The sequence below is a fragment of the Vicugna pacos genome, chromosome 15 (genome assembly GCF_048564905.1).
Source record: "Vicugna pacos chromosome 15, VicPac4, whole genome shotgun sequence".
NCBI lineage: Eukaryota > Metazoa > Chordata > Mammalia > Artiodactyla > Camelidae > Vicugna > Vicugna pacos.
Window position 1 is genome coordinate 39,274,510 of NC_133001.1, and position 21,969 is coordinate 39,296,478.

At 39.2% G+C, this 21,969-nt stretch overlaps 1 protein-coding gene across 1 annotated transcript in view; it reads left to right on the top strand.

The window, feature by feature from the left end:
* The window catches only part of SRD5A2 (steroid 5 alpha-reductase 2), a 37,421-nt gene extending 16,428 nt beyond the window's left edge, over positions 1-20,993 (top strand). Inside the window, exons 2-5 of the mRNA XM_006197250.4 lie at positions 10,182-10,345; positions 14,157-14,258; positions 16,650-16,800; positions 19,301-20,993. Coding sequence (XP_006197312.1) covers positions 10,182-10,345; positions 14,157-14,258; positions 16,650-16,800; positions 19,301-19,367 — 484 coding nt within the window. The 3' untranslated portion in view covers positions 19,368-20,993. The remainder of the gene's footprint in view (positions 1-10,181; positions 10,346-14,156; positions 14,259-16,649; positions 16,801-19,300) is intronic.
* The last annotated feature ends 976 nt before the right edge of the window (positions 20,994-21,969 follow it).

The window sequence follows — 21,969 nt, forward strand, 5'->3', positions numbered from 1 at the left end:
ATTTTGATCTCTGTTATCCTTTCTAATTGGAAATGAGTCAGTTGTTTTGTAGCAGAAGATCCTCATTTAAATACCATCTCTGCTGCCCCCTTTTAGCTGTGTGGCATTAGGAAAATTACCACACTTCTGTGAGCTTTATGTTCTTCACTGGCCCAGAAGTCTCTCTCTGTCTCACACACACACACACACACACACACAGTAGATGTCTTCTTATCAGGACCACAGAGCACCAGGGTCAATGAACAGAATAAGCCTACCCAACACAATCTGATTGGTACCAAAGAACCATTTGCCCCTGCAACTGTTTTCTGTGGCCCTTAAACATATCTGAAATTCCTACCATTCAAGTGTTTTCTTTGGTTTAAAGCAATATGTCTACAGAGAGCCAGGTAAAAAATGCAAATAAATCCCACGGAAATGTAACATGGAATCTTGCATCACTGACTACTCTTCATTGACTGTCTTGCAGGGGATGAGCCAAAGAAGTCCCTTGTATGATGACTTTTGTTGCTACATGCAAGACAACCATTAAGACCTTGAGAAAAACGATCTCTATGCCCTTGCACATCTACTTTAGGATGCTTTTCTCCGTACTTCTCCTGTCATTCATGCAGGGCCTTCATGCTCCATGGGGATACCCATTGCCACAGGGGACTTCACATTGAAAAAACTATTTAGAGTTCTCGTCTTTCCAGGTTTCTCTAGTTATGAAATGTTCTCTCTTCATATTCACAATTCTCATTTTCACGTGGAGCTAATGTTAGGTGGTTTGAGTGCCATCCGATTACTACTTGGTTAAAGTATTTATGTGAAGCATGAATTAGGGACAGGCCCAGCATTTTTTCAGGGGATAGTGCTTATCTTCAGTCTTATATTTTGGTGTAACTTGAATCTCTTTCCTAGTCCTCTCAAGTCAGTTGCAGATGTACTCACAACAGGTGATAACTCCATTTCTGAAAGATCATTGCCCATTGGTTTTAGGTATCACTTAGAAGATAATAGGAGTAGAGCATCCTGAGGAACTGGACCAAGGGAGTTGTCAGTTTTAATAAAAGAACTGAAAAGAAATGATTTGAAGGCTGGAAAATTTCTAAGAAAAATAAACCTTTTGGGACGTGACCATGCATGTCTGTGTCATGCATGTCTGGGATCCTGAGAACCTAGGGGAAAGAGAGAAGAAGTGGAAGTAGGTCCCACAGAGGATATGATATGAGCAGACCATAGGGCACAAAGACCATTTTCACCATTGGTCTTAGGCAAGCCCTCAGCTTTATACAAAGAAATTCTAATGATATACTTCCTTGCTTGGGGAAAGAAAGGAACACTTTGTCATTAAGTTCTAATAAGTTCTGCATTCAATTATGCTATTTAATTCTTTCAACAACCTTCTGAAGTTGGTACCATTATTATACTCCTTTTATCAGTGGGGAACTGAAGTTCAGAGGAGTTAAGTTTCCAAGGTCATTGTGGTAGTTAAAAAATATGTCCACAAATTTTTTGACTTGACTTCCTCTTGAAAAGATGGTACCCAGTTCCTCTCTCCTTCAGTGGGGCCCAGAATTTGTGACTCGCTTCTAGCAAATACAATGTGGCAAAGTGATGGTGTGTGACTTTTGAGACTAAGTCACAAAAAAGATAACTTCTGTTGGTACTTCCTCTTGGATCATTTGTCCTGGGGGAAACTGCCACTATGTCATGAGGATACCTAAGCCACCCTTGGTTGAAGTCAGTGTGGAGAAGGCTCACATGAGGAGATGAGGTCTCTTGCCCACAGCTAGTACCAACTCTTCAACCATATGAGTGAGCCATCTTGGAAGACTTCAGATAATTGAAGTCCTGGTCAATACCTTTAGTGCAGTTTCATAAGGGACCCTGTTCCAGAACTGCCCAGCCAAGCCACTCTTGAATTTCTGACACATAGAAACTATGAGTAAAAATATGTTTGTTGGTGTTTTTAACCACTAAGTTTTGGAATTGTTTATTATGCAGCAATAACTAACTAATATAGTTATATATTTAGGAAGTAGCATATCAACCATTTTAACTTTGCCACAGTTAATTAAATAGAAACAATGAAGTAGAAAGATGATGAATAAAATTTAGAGTAATCCACTACTTATTTATTGTGTGCTTTTTAACTTTCTCATTTATTTATTGAGTATTTTTACCCCAAGAATTATGTCAGCTTCTGGGTTAGCATTCACACAACTGAGCATCTCTTGTATCTACCACTTAGATCTGTGTATGTATGCCAGACTGGTGGTGTCAGAATCATCTGAAGAGCTTTCATAAATCCTCAAGAGAGTTTAATTTAGTAGGCGTAGTGATTTTGATACTGAGCCATATCTACTACTGACCTAGAGAATTCAGGCACTCTCTCCTAAGCCAGACAGAAAGAATCTTTCTGCACATGTACACAAACATAGTTGTTACAGCTAAAATAGATTCTCCAAGTCAGCCACCATTGTTCAGGACATATATACATGTGGACAATGTGTAATTGTTAATTAAACTTTTATTTTGAGATAATTATAGATTCACATGTAATTATTAGAAACAACACATAGAGATTCTGTATAATCTTTACCCAGTTTTATCCAAAGGTAACATCTCGCAATTTTATACTACAGTATCACAACCAGGATATTGATACTTGGTAAAGGCAAGAGATAGAACATTTCCATCTACCAGGAGATCCTTAACATTGTCACACTCAAGCTCCTCCTGTTCTCAGCCCCACCTTAATCCCTGGCAATGGCTAATCTCTTCTTCATTTCTTTACCTTTGTGATTTCAAAAATGTTATATAAATGGCAGCATACAGTATGTAACCTTTTGGAATTAGTTTTTTTCATTCAGCGTAATTATCTGGAGATTCATGCATCTTGTTACATGTATCGCTAGTTCATCTCTTTTTCTTGCTGAATAGTATTCTATGGTATGAATATACCTCAGAGTATTTAATCACCCATTGAAGGACATCTGAGTTGTTTCCAGTCTTTGACTATTATGAATAAAGTTGCTAAAACATTCATATCCATGTTTTTGAAAAACATAAATTTTTACTTCTCTGGGTTAAATGCCCAGGAATGCAATTGCTAGGTAATATGGCAGGTTCATGTTTAGATTTTGAAGAAAAACTGCCCTACTGTTTTCCAGAGTGGCTTTTTTTTTTTGAAATTGTGAAGCAAACGTTTTTATGAAGCAAAAAACATTAGCTTTTTGAAGTATGTTCTCCAATTATATGTCAGAAATTATAGCTGTTAAGTAAACTGAATAAACACAGTAAAATTATCACATGAGAGTAAAAATTATCTTATTTATGTCTATGGGTGGAGAGATGATTGATGGATAGATAGATATGGGATAGATATGCAGATATATTCATCTTCAGTGTTTTTCCTTACAAGCTTTAAAACATAGTGATTGTTAAGCCAAAGTAATTTACTGACAAGTCATCTAAACTAAGCTAAGTAACAGAAACTACAACAACAAAAAAATAACAGCTCTAATTTAAAACAAAACAAAATGAGCATAATCCAATGCTATTTCCCAGAGATATCTTAAGGAAATGAATGATTTCTCAATATTTTGTAATTTTAAAAAGTATTGGATTTAAATAAAGTGCTTTGGCATGTCATGAAAAGTATATGCATTCAATTCATTCTCACCTGTACATTCCCAACAGCATTGTATGTGATGCAATTTCTTCATGTATTTTCCACTATTTGGTGTTGTCAGTTTTTATTTTAGTCATTCTTACAGGTGTGCAATAAACCTCATTGTCGCTTTAATGTAGATTTCCCAAAGGTTAATGGTGTTGAACATCTTTTCATGTGCATATTTGCCATGTGTATATAATAAATCATAGGTAATGTGTCTGTTTATGTCTTTGCCCACTTTCTGATTTAATTTTTTGTTTTTTATGTTGAGTTTTGAGAGTTCTTTATTCTGAATTCTAGTTCTTTGAAAAGATGTGGTTTGCAGATATTTTCTCCAATGTATAGCTTATACTTTAATTCTCTTAATGGAGTCTTATGAAAAGAAATTTTGGTAAAATACAGTTTATGAATTTCTTTTTTTTTTCAATTTTTTCTTTTATTGATGGTGCTTTTGGTATCAAGTTTAAGACCTCTTTGCTTAGCCCTAGATCCTGAGAATTATGTCCTGGTTGAAAGGCTATTTTCCTCTATTTAATTGCTTTTCCATTTTTATGTTAAAAACCAGGGGGGCCTACTTGTGTGGGTCTTTTTCCGGGTTTTCTGTTCCATTGATGGATGTGTCTGTCCTCCACTTACACCACACAGTCTCAATCACTGTACTGTACAGTAAGTCTTGAAATTTGGTGTGCTAATTCCTCCCACTTTATTCTTTTTAGAGTATTTTAGCTGTCAAAGTTCCTTTACCTTTCCATATAAATTTTATAATTATGTTGTCTATGTTTATAAAAAATCCTAAAAACCTTATTAAATCTAGAATTTAATAGGAGTTTTATTATCAATTTGGGGATAATTGGCATCATTACTATGTCGAGACTTTTAATCCATGAACATAATATATCCTTATTTATTTAAATCATCTTTAATTTCTCTCATTAATGCTTTGTAGTTTTTACATACAAATCCTGTATGTATTTTGTTAGATTTACACCTAAGTATTTTATGTTTTGAACTATAGGAAATGTTACTTTGTATTTTTAATTTCAGTATCCTTATGTTTATTAATAGCATTTGGACATGTAATTGTATATATTGTATCCTGAAAACTCGCTGAATTCACTTTTTAGGAGTTTTAGTTTTTGTTTTTTGTATATTCTTTGGGATTTTCTAGAGACGATCATGTTATTTTCAAACAGGAACAGTTTTATTTCTTCCTTTCTGATCTGTATGCTTTTAATTTTTTTCTCACCTTATTGCAGTGACTACAATTTCCAACACTGTTAAATCAGAGAGGTGAGAACAGACATCTTGTTTCGTTCATGATCTTTGAGTGAAAACATTCAGTCATTGACCATTAAGTATGTTAGCTGTAGGTATGCTTTATCAAGTTCAGAAAGTTTTTTTTTTTATTCCTGCTTTCTCTGGGTTTTTAAAAAATCATTAAAAGATATTGGATTTCATCAAATTTTTTTACAATGATTGATATGATCAGAATATTTGTCTTTTTATTCTGTTAAAATGTTGAATTGCATTGATTGTTTTTAAAGTATAGAACCAATCTTGCATCCCTGGAATAAACCTATACCCGGTCATGCTGTGTGATTCTTTTTACCTATTGCTGAACCATGTTTGTTAATAGTTTGTTAAAGATTTTTGTATCTATATTCATGGGCTTTAGTGGCTTGTTTTTTTTTTTAATCTTTGTACTGCGTTTTGCTGGTTTCTGTATCAGAGTAATAATTAGCTTTATAAAATAAAGAGATTTTGAAGAATTAGTGTTAATTTTTCCTTAAACTGGTAGAATTCTCCAGTAAAGCTATTTGGGCCTGGAGATTTCTTTTTCGAGAAGTTTTAAAATTATGAGTTAAGTCTCCTTAATAGTTGTAGGGCTAATCAAATGATTTATTTCATTAGGTTGAGTTGTGATAGCTTGTGTTTTTCAAGGATTTAGTCCATTTCATCTAAACTTTCAAATTTATGTATGTAGAGTTGTTCATAGTATTTCTTTAGTATCTTTTTGATGTTTGTAGGTTCTGTAATGTAATCCTGTTTCTTTCCCAATTATATTTTCTCTTTTTCTTAATTATTCTTATTAAAGGTATATTTTATTCATCTTTTCAAAGAATAGTTTTTTGTTTTATTCATTTTCTTACTGTTTTACTATTTTGAATTTTGTTGATTTTTGCTCTTTTTTATTGCCTTCTGCAACCTTTGGGTTTATTATCCTCTTTTTTCCCTTAGAGTCTTAAGGTGGAGGTTTTGAGACCTTTTCTATTTTCTGTTGTATGTGTTTAGTGCTACACATTTTTCCCAGAGCACTGATTTAGCTACGTCCTGCAAATTTTGATACATTATATTTTTCATTTTCATTGAGTTCAGTATAGTTTTTTATTTCCCTTGAGGCTTCATCTGTGAACCATAAATTATGTGGAATTGTGTTGCTAAGTTGCCAGGTTTTGGAGATTTTCTTGTCATTTTCCTGTTTTATAGAGATGGTGAGATGTGTGTGACCAGATTCTGGAAACATTTTTGAAGGTAGAGCTGACAGGATTTACTAATAGATTTTGTGTACTGTATGGGAGAGAGAGAAAGAGAGAGAAAGAAAGGCAGAAAAGGGAGAGAGAGAATAGGAGAAGTCAGTGGTAGTTTAATGTCCTCAGTCCAAGCAAGTGGAAGAATGAATTTGCCATTTATTGAGATGGCACAGGTTCAGGGAAGTGCAGGTTTGGGGAAGTGTGGGGAATCAGGGCTTTGGGTTTGGATGTATTAAATTTGAGACACCCTTTAAACTAGATGTCTAGTAGGAAGTTGGCTATATAAGCCTGAGTTCAAGAGCTGCAGGCGTCCTGCCTGGAGGCATAAAATTTGGGAGTTGTCATTCTATAGATGATATTAAAAGATACAGGACTAGATGCGATTACATCTACAGTGGGTATAAATAAAGAAGAAAAGAGTCCTGAGCCCTGGGGCACACCAATATTTAGAGGTCAAGGGGTTGAAGAGAAACCAGCAAAGGAAAATTAGAAGAATCAGTGAAGCAGGAGAACCAAGAGAAAGTGGTGTGCTGGCTGAAAGCTGAGTGAGACAGTGTTTCCAGAAGGATGGAGTGATTAACTTGTCAAGTAAGAATAGAGCTGAAAATTGGCTCTTGGATTTGGAAACGTGGAGGTTTCTGGTGATCTCGCTAAGATCAGTTTGTTGGAAGGGGAGGAGGGAGGAAAAAAGGAAGAGAAGACAATGATGGCAAGCATAGACAACTATTTGGAGGAGTTTTAGTGTAAAGGAAAGCAGAAAAATGGGGTAGTGGATAAAGGGGGAGATGAGGTTGAGCAAGGAGTTACAACTGTATGTAACAAGTAAATATATATATGGAAGCCTTGTATTTAGATAGAGAATCTGAATTTATTTTGATTGACAGTGAGGTCTAAAATTTCATATAGTGAGAAGTCTTCAATAGGCTTGATAATCTTAGCAATAGCATTTATATTTGAAGAAGATTTAGTTAAATATGAGATGGTCTATGCAAGATGTATAATTTTAAAGGTTGTTTCTTTAGTTTAATTTGGATTTGCAATTTCAGTTAACCCTTTCCAGTAAGAGTCCCCCCAAATGAATATTTACCTAGCAGTGATAGAAAACTTTATCTTTACAGAGTACTTATCAGGCTCTATCAGAATAAACACAAAAGAATGAGAATGTACATTAGAGGTATAGAAAGGAATGAAAGTAAAGTGGTCCCAAACCCCAGGGTAACTGAGTCTTGGGCCATACTGGGACCTGAAGGTGACATTCACATGCAACCCTCCACAGGACTGATGGTTAGCCTCTTGGCCGACCCTCCTCCCCTTCCTTTTCATTTTTTTTTTTAAAATTGCTTTCTACACTGAAACGTTTGTTTTAAACTACTTCCAACTTTCCAGTAGCAAAGTCAGCAAAGTCCTTCAAATTAGAATCATTTTATTTGTTCTCCAAGACACTTGGTTTTCCAAAGCCTTTTGCCTGTACAGCTAGGTTGCATTTCCCAATTTCCCAGTCACCCTTGTGGTTGGCTGGCACCAAAGCAATGAAGGTGGGAGTAACACATGCTGCTTTCAAGGCCTCGGTGTGCGTGTTAGAGAAGTCCTTTACAACCACCCACGCAGTTAACAGCTCTGCTTTAGCTTTACTTGCTCCTTGCCCAGACTTCAAGGTCAGTGAGAGGTGAGGGCTTAGGACATTTCCAGGTCATCTTTTGAGCATGTGGATGGCTGTCTAGATTCCCAGAAATATATGTGAGATTTTCAAAGCCCTTCTGGGCATCTCATTCCTCAGTCTTTCCTTTTGAAATTTTGATTAGTCCAGTATTTGCCCCACCTGTTATCCGTTGCCTCTGGTTAATGTGTTGCTAAAGTATCCAAAAACACATTCCCATCTCCAGAAACTTTTACCACTGGGTGGGTTTCAGTGAGGTGAAATAAAGACAAGCCTTTTGAGTGGAGTCTTCCAGGAACCACCCAGACAGGTGACTTCTTTGGGAATGAGATTTTGAAAGAGCTCCAATCCTGTTTTGCTCCCCCCTAATCCCAGAAATGGAGGTTATTACTTTTCAAACCTGTGCAGAGATGGAAAGTGGGAGATGAGACTAGGGTGAGTTAAAATGCCACAAAGCTTGTTGCTCTTCCTGAGAGCCAGCCATTGTCTCGCCTAAATGCTCCCCAGGTTGCTGCAAGCCTTTGGTTAATATCCAGATTTCTGACTTTTTTTTTTTTTTTTTTTTAGCTTTTATGGAGTGGTGCTCTTGGAGGTCCTCCTTCTACCACTTCACACTTTTAATAAATTTTTTAATTTAAAAGTACACTTGACCCTTGAACAACGTGCGTGTTAGGGGCACTGGTCCTTCGAGCAGCTGAAAATCCACACATAACTCACAGTCAGCCCTCCGGATCGTGGTTCCTCAGCAACCTCCATTCCTCCATATTCAAGGTTCTGCATGTGTGAATTCAACCAACCCTGTATAGTGTAGTATTGTAGTATTTTTAAAAATCCACGTATAAGGGGACTTAAGCAGTTCAAACTTGTATTGTTTAAGGGTCAACTGTATTTCTAACTTTTGGGAGGGAGTGTTTCACAAGTTGCTTTTAAAGTTCACATGAAGAAATAAATCCTTGAAAATCCTTAAAAATAGTAATGATATAAAAATAGCTCCACCTAGTATTAAGACAGCTTTTAAAAATACAATTATTAAAATAGTGTAGTACTGGCAGTAGTTAGATCAATGAAACAGAAACGGAAGTCCAGAAGAGGAACCAATATAAATGATAATTTAGTGTGTAATACCAATGGCAATGCATGTCAATTAGAAAGAGAGGTTTAGTAACTTTACTAGCATTAGGAAAAAGATTAACTTGGATTATTATCTAACTTCTTACCGCAAAGTAAGTTCCAGATATATCAAAGATATAAACATAAAATGAAAAAATCATTAAAATAATGAGAAAATAATCTTTGAGTAGGTACATTATGGAAGCAACCCAAATATCCATCAAAGTAAAATAGATAAACACATGTGGTATATTCATACATGACAATAATATACAACAATGAAAGTAAATGAACTGTAGCTATTCACAACACGCTTGAGTTTCAGAAGCATAATGGTGAGTTTCCTTCTATATGGAATTAAAAATGAGCAAAATAAACTATATTTTAGGGATGCATACAAATGTGGGAAAGTTGTAAAGAGGCAAAAGGAAATGATTATTACAAAAATCAGGATGGTGGTTACTTCTGGGGTGATGGCAATGTTCCATTTCTTGACTTGGTTAGTGACTTTATAGGTGTTTATTTGATGGTAATTCATTAAACTATTCACATAGGTTTATGAACTTTCCTGTATGATGGTTACATTGCTCCAAAAAAGAAGAAAAATTATAAATAGGATGTAGTTCGATGTCTAGTATTTGGCATTATATCATGGGTGTATTTTTGTTTTGAGGTTATTTATATTTTTTAACATCTTCCTAGATTCCTCTAGATTCATAGTTCCTAACGTTTAGAGGAGTCTCTCTCTTTTCTCAAAGAGTTCTGCATTCCACTTTCTAGGGAATGTTAGTGTCCATAATTAAATCGTATTAGAGAGACATATGGAAAGCCATACGATTGAGTGGCTGCTGTCAAATGCCATTCCAGTGCTGCGTGGGGGTAACCAGGCTTTACTTTTCTTCTACTGTAATCTGGATTTCACTTCTAGATCTATATAAAGCTGATCCAATCCTCTGTTTATAGGATTGAATTTATTTATAAGGATGAAATTTACTTTTCAAGGCTGTGGTAATAGTGGCTACTATGCATTTTAATGAAACAAGACAAATAATAGCATAAATGATTGTTCTAGGACCAGGGAATAATGTTTTTTCTCTGCATACATTTAAGGGAAATAGTTTTTAAAAATGGATTTGATGCGATTTCCTGTTGTTTCATCTTGTTGTTTGATTTTTTTTTTTTTAAACAATGGATCCTGACCTTTCTCCTGTATATATCCCAGGACATTTGTTTACTCACTGCTCACTAGAGGGAGGCCTTTTCCAGTTGTCTTCCTTTTCAGAGGCTTTGTCTTCTGCGTGGGAAATGGACTCCTCCAAAGCTACTATCTGGTTTACTGTGCTGAATACCCTGCTGAGTGGTACACAGACATACGGTTTAGCCTGGGTAAGTAAATCTGACCACGTCTCACCCACGCCCCAGTAAACATCCCTTCCCACAGGCTAAATCACCATCACCTCTCCCTGTCCTACTGCAGTAACCTCCCAAGGATTCCATCCTGCCCTCCTCTCACCTTTGTCTTTTCTCTGTATACAGCCTCAGAGATCTTTGCAAAACATCATTTCATTCCCCATCTCAAAACCTTCCAACACATTTCTGTTAATCTCAGGATAAAACACAAATTCCTTACAACTGCCTTTGAAACCCAAATGCTCTTGGTCCTGCCCCCTTTCCTGACTTAATCTCCTGTGTCCATTCACCTCATCTTCTGTGCTGTAGCCTCATTGGCCTTTCTGGACCTGCAGCGGTCAAAGCCTGTCCTGCCCAGAGCTTTTGTACAGTCTACACCTGTTGCCTAGAATTCCTAGCCCTGTGTTTTGATGGAGCTTGGTCCTTCACTTTATTTAAGTCTCTGTTAATTCATACTGTCTCAGAAAGATTTTTCCTGACCACTTACCTAAAATAGTAAGTAGAAAACACTGATCATTGAGTTTTTTTCATTATCTGCAGGAGGAACTAAAGTTCTTTACTAAAGTAAAGGTTCAAGTGTTTGTACATTATTTTGGCTCAAACTAAAAAGACAGAGATTATCCTTAATTTTCTTTACATCACACACCTCATTCTCTACAAAAGCTTAATACAGCTGCCTCTAGCTCCAAAATAGGTGCCAACGGGGCTCAGTTCTCCCTGACCGCACTAACTGTATCCTGGTCTGAGCCACGATGACCTCTTGCCTGGACTGCCACAGTGACCTTCAGACTAACCTTCCTACCTCTGGTCCTGGCCTTCAGTAGCCCCTTCTCCACACAACAGTCAGAGTGAACATTTGAAAACAAGAACAGCCAGAAGACTAGTTGTGCGAATGCTAATACAGGCACACAATGGAGTATTCTGGAGCCACAGAAACAACCAGATAATGAAAAACAAAAGCAAGGAACATCTCTGTGCTCCTGTGGAGACATCTCCAGAACATGTGGTTAAATAAAAATAAAGTGTGCATGGTGTATATAGTATGCTGCTTTTTATGTAAAAATGGGATAGAAGGACAATGGCTGTATGTGTGTATAAAATTGGAAAAGGAAATATTGGATTGATAGAAAAGAAACTAATGTAAAAAAGGTTATCTCTAGGGTTTGGGATAAAAAGAATGGTAGGCAGAACTGTTTTTTAAGTATAGTTTTGTCCTTTGAATCATGGAACTTTACAATGCACTTTAAAAAGATCTAAATGGAAGAAAGTCCCTTAACATTGAGAACAAACGAAAAATGTACCTAACTTCACAGTAAACTGGTAACATAGCCATACAGGAAAATGATTTTTGTCAGTTTATAGGAATTATAGAGAATAAAAAAATAAGTCAAATGCCACCATGTGGAAGTAAGCCAGTCTTATATAAAAAGGGGAGGGCATTCTGAAGGACCACTGTCTGGTCTTTTCAAGAAGTCAGTGTCCTGGAAAAAAAAAAAGTAAGGAGTCTAGTTTAGATTAAAATGGCCTTAAAGGATATAATCACCAGGTGTCAGGTATGGTCCTGTATTAGACTTCGGTTTACATGAACCATCTAGAAGAGGAATTCTGGGAAATTGGAATATGCCTAGATATCATGTAAGATGAAGATCTGGAAGGAAATGCCCTAGGTGTTTGATGGTGGCAGTTCTTGGGTGGTAGGAATAAAGTGTCCAGGTTTTCTTACTTTTGCTAATTAGTGTTTCGTCTCACACAAAACATACATACTTCTTTTGTAGTAATAATAAACTGACATCAGATCCTACTTCTTCTCTGCTTAAAACCTGCCGATCGTTTACTATTGCACTTAAAAATCCAAACTCCTCACAATGGCCCATAAAGTTTGATGTGATTTTTTAAAGTTATCATCCTGTTCACATCTCCTTAATTTCCCCCATCTAGTTAAAGCATTAGCTGTGACACTTTTGTTTTTTTAGACATTCTAAACCTATACTAGCCTCAGGACCTTTGCACCTGTTAGTCCTGCTACCAGAACGCTCTCCCTCAGACCTTTGTATTCTCATTATTCAAATCATAGGAAAGATGCCAAATCTTCAGAAAAGCTTTCCTTATTGACCTCATCTACAGTAGAGGTATTTCCTTCCCACCCCAATCCACTCTCTCATTATCCTATTTTGATTTTCTGCTTTGTAGTGATATTATGTGATTTTTAATTTTTTTGTTATTTTAATTCATTTCTGTGTTTCTCCACTGAAATGTCAGCTCTGTGAGAACAGACACCTTGGCTGTTTTTCTCACTACTGTATCCTTGGTGTTTAGTACAGTGCTTGGTATACATAGTAAGACCTCAATAAATACTATTTGAATAAATGAATGAAAGAATCAACACGTGAATGAAGTCTCATACCATCCTTGTAAGGCAGGTACTGTTAAAATCTGTATTTTACAGAGGAGAAAACTGAGGCTGAGAGAGGTTAAATGAACTGTCCAAGAACACACAGACATTGAAGCTAAGGTGCTTGCTTTTCCACTGCTATATGTGCTATCTCTCCACCCCTTTCCCTCCCTCCACTGACGTCCCCTCCCAGGTTCCCTTTCTTCCAGGCTAATGATCTTTTGATTAGACAAGATTGAAAATTGTTGTTTCATATAACAGCAAATGTGGTGAGAGTAGATCTGTTTCTAATTCAGTTGTTCTTGCTTTTTGCCTGAAGTATTTTGATCAGCACAAATACACTTGGCTGAGAGATGGGGTTGGGCATCCTTGTGGAACAGTGAGTGTTTCTGGGCCTATTGGGATATAAGACCAAGCATGCCTGATCCTAGCTCTCCTCACCTCAGACCAGGGTCCTTTCTGTACCAGCAAATGGAGAAGGGGAGTGTATGTATGAACCAGCAGCAGTGGAAACCAGTTTGCTAGGTGCCAGGCTCTCCAGTTAATTCCATGAGAATGGATATGTCAATCAGTAATGCTCTCAGCAATAAGTGACAGAAAACCAGCTCTAAGTGACTTAAATAACTACGATTTTACATTTTTTACATAACAAGAATGTCCAAAGGTAGGTGGTGTCTGCATTCCTTCAGTTGTTTATTGGTGTCATTAAGGTCCCAGGAACTTTCTTTCCATTCCACTGTTCTCAGCATATTTACGTCTAGTCCTCATGATAGCCACTTCATGGTTTTGCAAGACAGTTCCTGTGGCTCAAGACATTGCATCTGGCAACAAAGGAAGAGGGAGGCTGTAGAAGCAGATTCCATCTGCCCCCTTTATTGGAAAAGCAAAATATTTCCAAGGAAGCCCCCAGAAGACTTCTCTTTACATCCTCTTTGCAGAACTAGGTCACAAGACTAGCTTCCAGCCCTCCGGCCTCTATAGTGGAAGGTGGCAAAGAAGAAGGGGTTGGAATTGGCTGTTGAGTTTGCTGACCATGGTTTGGTTATTTGTGAATGAGCTGAAGGCTTGCTGTCTATTCATTTATTTATTTTATTTACTTATTTATGTAAGTATTGGGTGATGGTGGTGCCTCCCTCGCCCCTCTCCCACTTGCCGTCATCACGTGCCGCTGTGCATTTTTAGTCTTGGTCTATGAAACAGCACAGCCCCTCCATTCAAACCTGGGGCCAGGGTTAATTGCCTACTCCCTCTTTTTTTCCCCCCATCTCTGTATGATTCTTAGAATTCAAAGTTAAGTGCCTTTCCCTTTATTTTTAGGGAAAAAAAACTTAGCTTGGGAGAAAAACGCCAAAATCAGAACAACTTTTTAACGTCTTCCCTCTCTTCTTTGCCAAGGTGTCTTCTTATTTATTTTGGGAATGGGAATCAACATTCATAGTGACTATATCCTGCGCCGGCTCAGGAAGCCTGGAGAAACCACCTATAGGATCCCACAAGGTAATGTCCCCCTGCCCTCCAGGTTCCCACTCTTCCTTGGGAGACTGCACCAGGAATTATGCTGTGAGTGACAAGTGGAGAGGGGACAGACAGGGCACAAACAACCCTGTATCCCAATTCCCCCCGACCTCTCCTCCATATCCTATTCTACTCCACCATACATTTGCATTTCTGATCTGAACTTTTAAAGATCAAGAGTAGTACAAGTAGTACAAGAACCTCAGGAAGGTTCATGACCACAGGACCCTTGAGGGGAGGGGAGTGTGAGGTTTGGAATAGGATGGAGGAAGGCTGCCACTTCGTTGGAGTAGCTGAGATTACTGTGCCGCATTAGGGTTCTCCAGAAACATAGAACCAGTAGGAATAGATGTAGCATAGCTATCGATGTAGATATTGATGAAGTTATTTATTATAAGGGATTGGCTCACATGGTTATGGAGGCTGAGAAATCCCATGATCAGCCGTCTGCAAGGTGGAGACCCCGGAGAGTAGGTGGTGTAATTTCTAGCTTGAGTCCCAAAGCCTGAGAACTAGGAGAGCTCACCATGCAAGTTCCAGTCTGAGTGCAGGGGACTGATATCCCAGCTCAGAAACAGAGCAGACTCTCCCTTACCCTGCCTGTTGTTCTGTTCAGGCCTCTGGCGGCCTGGATGCCCATCAGCACTGGGGAGGACAATCTGCTTTACTCAGTCTGGATTCAGGAATCATCTCCCCAGAAAAAGCTTCACAGACACACCCAGAAATAATGATTAACCAAATGTCTGGGCACACTAATGGCCCAGTCAAGCTGATACAAAAAATTAACCATCCTACGTACAGAGTGTCGATCCTTCCTGGGTTAGCAAATAAAGGTAAATCATGCACGACCGACAGATCTGTCCTCTTCAGCAAGTCTCATTAGACTTTCTAGTGCGTCGCCAGGGGTAGTGTTTGTGCATTTCCTGCCACTTGTATGTTCTTAAAGCTTCAGAGGAGCCATAGTTTTCTAGTCAAAAATTAGCATGGGAAATCTCACAAATGCATTTTCAGAGGTAAAGGTGCAGAATATTTGAAATCCTAATGATTCCTAAGTAACCAGGATGTGAAGTTGACAAATACAAGCAGGTGGGAGTGAATTAGTCTAAGTCATCCTTCAATATTTTTAGGGGGTTTTAGTGTAGGTCAGTGACTCCTCACCTTTTTTGATGTAAATATAATCCTTTATTTACATTAAAAATAAATGAATTATGACATGGGGTTAACACAGATTAGTATCTACTGATTACAAAAACAATGACAAAGCTACTTTGGATTCAATAACACATTTAAATAAATTTGCATGTTGCTAACACCCTAACAGTATCTATAACAAGCAAAAATAACTGTAGGTTGAGATCTATACTGTTTGCTATATTCATAGACTGTTTATAGACCCTTCGCAATAGGCCAGTGGTTCCTTCTGGGATCTGGGGAATTGCAGGTCAAGAACTGCTGATGCAATGCCACCCTTAAGGAAGATAACTTTAAGGGGCTTTGATTTTTTTAAGTCTTCACTCAGTAACTAGACAAATAGAGAAGAGCAGAGGAACTTCTTAAAAGCTCGATTGCCAAGCTTAGTTTCCAGCTATTAAGTTAGGTTAGAGAATGGTTTAAAAACAAGATATTCTTTATATAACATGGAAAGAAAAAGAATTGTTCTGGTTAAAACTTTCCCAGTCTAGTGTGGGACAGAAATTCTAAGTGTAGAAATATTTACTGTCATTAGAATGTGTTGGTTTCTAGACATAGTTTTGAGATCAGAAATAGTGGTTGGAGAGAAAAGGAAACCTTTAAAATCAGTACAGATGCCCGAGCCTCGAGGAGGGCAAACCCGTGCAGCTCCCACTCCGCACCTGAAGCTTAAACAGAGGGAACTGCTTTGCGCGAGGGGAGGGCAATGGCCAGAGGGGAGTCTGGTTACTTCCCACATCAGTTCAGATTTTTATTATTTTCACGGCGTGTGTTGTTTCACTTTTGTGACTGTGAACAGTGATGTGGTCTGACGGGCAGTGCGGGTGTCCAGGGAAGGAGTGAGAAGGTGAAAGGCGGTTGGAAATGTTACTTGATAGAACGGAACAAACCGCAGACCTGTTCGGAGCCAGTGGTCCAGCAGTTGTTAGAGAGTGGATGGAGCCCATTCGGCAGTTGGGGCCACTCCTCATGACTCTAGGCTGTTCTGAGGGCTACTGGCTGCCAAGGCTTTGTTTTCCTTTCTCCCCGGGAGGATTCCACCAAACTCCCATGGCTGTGAAGGCAGTCTCCAGCCCCGCATCAGGTCTGGATGCCCTCATGTATTTTGGAACAAAGCAGAGGGGTTTTAACAGGGCAGTGATCCAGTTCTGGTGATTGACTTGTTCATTCTTCTGCACGCAGGTGGCTTGTTCACGTATGTTTCTGGAGCCAATTTCCTTGGTGAGATCATTGAATGGATCGGCTACGCCCTGGCCACTTGGTCCCTCCCAGGACTTGCGTTTGCATTCTTCTCACTTTGTTTCCTTGGGCAGCGAGCTTTTCACCACCATAGGTAAACTTTTCAATCAAGGTGGCAGCATCCACGCGGCTTTCTTCTCTGAACAGGCTTTTATTAACACAAGAGTCAGATTTAGAAACCTAAGAGATTTATTTTTTACAAGGTAAGGTTGATACAATAGTCCAGACTAGTAAACTCTGACTTCTTAGGTTTTCACTGAATTTTCAATTTAGCTGGGTGGCAGTAGCGGTAACTTTTTTTTCTATGAGCAAAATCAAACCTACATACACAGGGCACTCAAGGTGACTTGGGAAGCCATGTGCCACCTTGTTGAAGAAGGCTTCCCGGAGAGAAGCACTTTGTGTCCACGTGAGTTAGTTCACCTGTGCTCTGTGTGCTCCTGTCAGGCTTACCTGGCAGTGGCTACTGTTTGGCAGTGGGCTGTAGGTAAGAGTCAGGAGGTACAAGACATAGCTTCCATTCCCATGCTTCAGTTCAGTTCACCTCCACCACACCTGTCCAAGTGTGTTCCATGGGTGGGACCATGGGTGGCACTTTCCAGAACTTCAGAGGTAATTCTCAGGTGCAGCCAGGGTTGAGAACCACCAGGAAAAAGCACTAGCCCTGTGTCTAGTGTGGCTGCTGTTTTGATTCTAAGTTTGATGCTAACAGTTCAGGTCATCACAGAGCCCTGGAAACTCCAGGATTATCTTCCCAGGATCTGTATAATACCAGGGCTTATTTTGGAACTCTCCTCCTTCCCCTATCCAGATCCTCCATAAATTCTAATCAGGGGCATTGCTGGCTTTCTGGGAAGGTAGGATCAACAGTTGTGTACTTGTGTTGTGCAGTCTCAGGACTATGCCGTCTACTGATGAATTCTGGAAATTGCAGGGGTTTAGACTCCCCTGCAGGTATAGCCTGAAGCTTTACTAACTCCTACTTCCCTCCCATCCCCTGCACCTGGGATGGGGTGGGGACAGAAGAGCTAACTAAAAGTTAACTAAGAAGGTTACATACTAAGTTGCTGTTATGTTCGACTAATGTTCAACTAATGATTAATTTCATAGTTTTGAAGGTTAAGCTGAGAATGAATTCTTTTCCTTGAGTGCAGTTTATGCAGGGAGCTGTCGGAAGTGAATGAAACAGCAGCTCTCCTGGGCTTGGTGGGGAAGGGGGCCAGAGGGTCCCCAGCCTGTAGGAGAGTCAGCGTAACAGTTGTCTCCCTTTCAGGTAGGGCCTGTGGCCCACCAGACTCAGAGTGGTGAGGGAGAGGACAGGGCATTGCCAGCATTTGGAGGGGCCCTGGTCAGGGGAGGGACAGCATTTTCACCAGAGGATTCCAGCTGGTGCAACAGCAAAATCCAAACTGAGGTCCTGTCCTGTTATGTCAGGCAGCTTCAGAGGGAAGATCAGAGGGCCTCTTTTTTTTATAGGGCTAACTGGGGTTTGTGAGAGGCAGCTCTGCAGACCTCAAATCACAGCATGGAAAGCCAGCCACCTCCTGTGATGTATTATTACTATTTGTACCCCATTTCAAACTAAGGTACTTGTGCAGAGTGTTAGTTCAGAGAAAAACCTGGTCACTTAAAGAGAAAGCCTTTTTATGAGATGTATTAGTCTCCTGGGGCTGCTGAAACAGATGACCACAAAATGAGTGGCTTAAAAGAACAGAAATTTATTCTTTCATAGTTCTGGAGGCAGAAGTCTGAAATCAGGATGTGGGCAGAGCCATCCTCTCTGAAGGCTCGAGGGAGGAATCCTCCCTTGCCTCTTCCTAGCTTCTGGCAGTGGCAGTAATCCTTGGTGTTCACGGTTTATAGCTGCATCACTCTAATCCCTGCCTCTGTCTTCTCCCCGTGTGTCTGTCTCTGTGTCGTTTCCTCCCCTTCTCATGAGAAGGCCAGTCATAGTGGCTTAAAGGCCCACATTGCTCCAGTATGACCTCATCTTAACTTGATAAATTATATCTGCAATGACCCTATTTCCAAAATAAGGTCACGTTCTCATATACTGAGGGGTTAGGACTTCAGCATATATTTTTAGGGGGATACAATTTAACCCATAAGAAGGTAACATTTTCCTGGCATTCTCAGGCCTCATGAAGGGCTATTTTCCTGGGAACATGACTAGTTGTCTAGGGTTAACCTTGCCCATGCTCTTTTGGGTCTCTGGTTCCTTGTATTTCTCAACTGAATCCATTGGGTACTTCTTTCTGGCCGTGACATTTGTTTTACTGGGCGAAATATACACGACATAAAATTTACCATTTTAAGACAATAAATTTACCATTCATTGGCATCAAGTACATGCACCATGTTGTACAGCCATCACTGCTGTCCTCTGGCTGTTACTTTTTATTTCTCAACACAAGACACTTCAGCACTTAAAACAGATTGGAGACAGGACAGAGGAAGATGACAGATGGCCATCTGGAAAAGTCAGGCTCTGAATAACTGGGGGCTGATTTATGTCAGGGATTTCAGACAGATGAAACCTCAGTTGTTGACCACAGTTTGGTTATATTTATAATTATTCCTTTCTTGTCTTTTAGGTTCTACCTCAAGATGTTTGAGGACTACCCCAAGTCTCGGAAAGCTCTCATTCCATTCATCTTTTAAAGAAACCAAATGGAAAAGGGATCAGGCTGTTCAACAATCCTGTCAAAAACCATCAAGCTGCTGAACATGTAACTTCCCGCTGTGTATATGTAATAGTAGGTCTCTCGTGTTCTGGCAGCCAGCCTAAAGGTCTGCCTTGGTCCCTTTAGAGTTTCCTTCCTCCCTTCCTGGGGATCTCTATCCTAATCTCCTACTGAAGCTTCAGCAAGACCCTTTACCACGTACAGACACCTGCTGCTTAGCTATTCCTCCTAGAAAGTGCGAACTTCCCTGTATGTCTTTTTCTTTGAATGACCCGAGTACATGTGGCTTTGTATCTTTTCTGTGTCAATGTAAAGTACCCCTGTCGTCGAGAAGGTTTTGAGTTGAGGATAGTGCCTGTAGAATTTGTTAAACGGGTGCATTTGAGCCCTGTACAAATCAGCAGAGATTGAAATTCTGAAGCTGCACAGACCCAGAGCAAATCTTATCCCAAATGAAAACCCAGTCACATCTTCCTTTTCCTTAGTTAATTATGAAAGATGTGAAATGATTGTAGACTTTTAATAGAGGAGCTCTCTCTTCGCAGTGCTGAAATGCAACGAGGCATTGACCCGATTTCAAAGTTGTGCATTGTCCCAGTACCTCTGTCTTCCTGAAGAGTCCGTGGTTTCTTTTAGAGATATCATAGCCTAACCCAGAGAACTCGGGTGGGTTTTTTTGAAGGTAAGGTTTTAGTGAACACAAAGAAGAGTACGTGACTCTGGTTGACTGCAGAGAGGATTAGTGTTTCACAACACACTGTAAGCTCTCATATTGTTGGAAACTGGTGGAAATATCCAAATAATGAAAGTGTTAGATGAGGAAAATTACCGAGTAAGAGCATATGCCACTTGCCTTGCGGAGACATGTACAGTGAAAATGAAGCATCACAGAAGCACCCAGCAACTCTTCTCTTCTGGACTTTCTGCATCACAGTCCTCCGGATCTAATCAAGAAGGCATGTCTTGGGGGTACCTTGAACATCATTCCTCGAAAGTCCTGGGGACAGAGCCTGAAAACTGTAACCGGAGGGACATCTCTGGGAAGAAAACCTGTCTTTTGGCTCCAGCAGTGTTTCACTCATAGTTTGGTTTTCTTTTCTTTTTTTTTTATATATTCAAAATTTCCAAACTTTAAAAATTAGATTTCTACATTTTTTTAGCTTCCTTTAAAACGTCACAGGATCTTGGCCAGAAGAGCCTGCTAAGAACTGGGATGATCAGCTGGTACACATTAGAATTTGTGACCTCTGTGGAGGGGTCACCATCACGTGGGTGCTGAGGCTGGGCTCTCTAAGGAAGGGGCTGAACATTCGTCTTCAGAACATAATGGTGATATTTGCCTCCTCAGGTCTAGGTTTGTGGCAAGTGTTGGTAATATGTAGCAGACCCCTTGGAGAAGTGAGAACCAGTTTTGTCAGATGCAGTGCTAAGAACTGAAATTTACTAGATAAAACACACAAGGCACTCAGAAGATCTGAAGAGTATGTAGATTACTGAAGAATACAAATTGTCATCATATAAATACGTGTTTTACTGTTTATTAAATGCCTCTCGAATCATGTATGTTAAGTAACCTTTTTTAATTAAAAGATCCCGAAACTCATGAAGATTTTCATAAGGTGTTAATCTGTGTTTGTTCACCCTTTTTTCTGTTTTTTTTGCTTGTGTTGCTTCCTTTTTCTCTTCTTTTCATTTTGCCAATTTGACATTCAAGACTCTGAGCTGAAAATAAAAGAGAAATATAACTTATAGAGCTTGTCAGCCACAGCTCAGATCTCCAGGCAGGTGCAGTAAAGATGCAGGAGAACATGCTAAGACTGGATGCCACCCCCAGTGTTCAGGAGCACACAGGAGAGTGGGGAAAACACATTCAGTGAAATAAAGTTTAAGGGGTAGCGTGGGTTCTGTGAAATAAAAGATTTCCCATTCTCTCCATGACATTGAAAACTGCCTTTATGAAATCCTTTATCTTATTTCCATATGAAACATTGGGTTGGTCCTTGAAATGTAGTAAGTGCTCAATAAAGGGTAGCAACTATTTATTTGCCTGGTGTGTGAAATCTCAACGAAACTGCTCTTCAGCAATTGCATGTTTTTGCCACTAGAGGGTTCTCTCCAGAATTTTATTTAGACCAACCCTGATTTACTAAGGTAACTTACACGTTTGGAAATGTAAGGAACTTTATCGTCCTTTCAAGTTATCATGATCATGAACCTTCTTAATTTAATATAGTGTAGAATAAGCTTCACGTAATCTTAAATATTCTCTCGATGACTGCAGTGTACAGTTTTCAACCCAGTTTCTCTTTTAGGGCTACAATGCGTTTGCAGATGGAATACAATAAAGGTCTGAAGTCTTGCTTGTTCCCAGACATACTTCTCTCTTCTCCTAAAGCTAGAGTGCAACAAAAATATGGTTAATTTAGGTTTCTGTGGAGTGGTTTTTGAAACGAGGTGCTGAAATTTGACTGGCTTAGCTAACTAGATACTATGCCTGACTCCTGCCAAAACTTTCATGGAGGAAATGTTTTCCCGCTGCCCTTGTAGGAGGTTTTGTAATGCTTTGTTTGTTTTCAGAA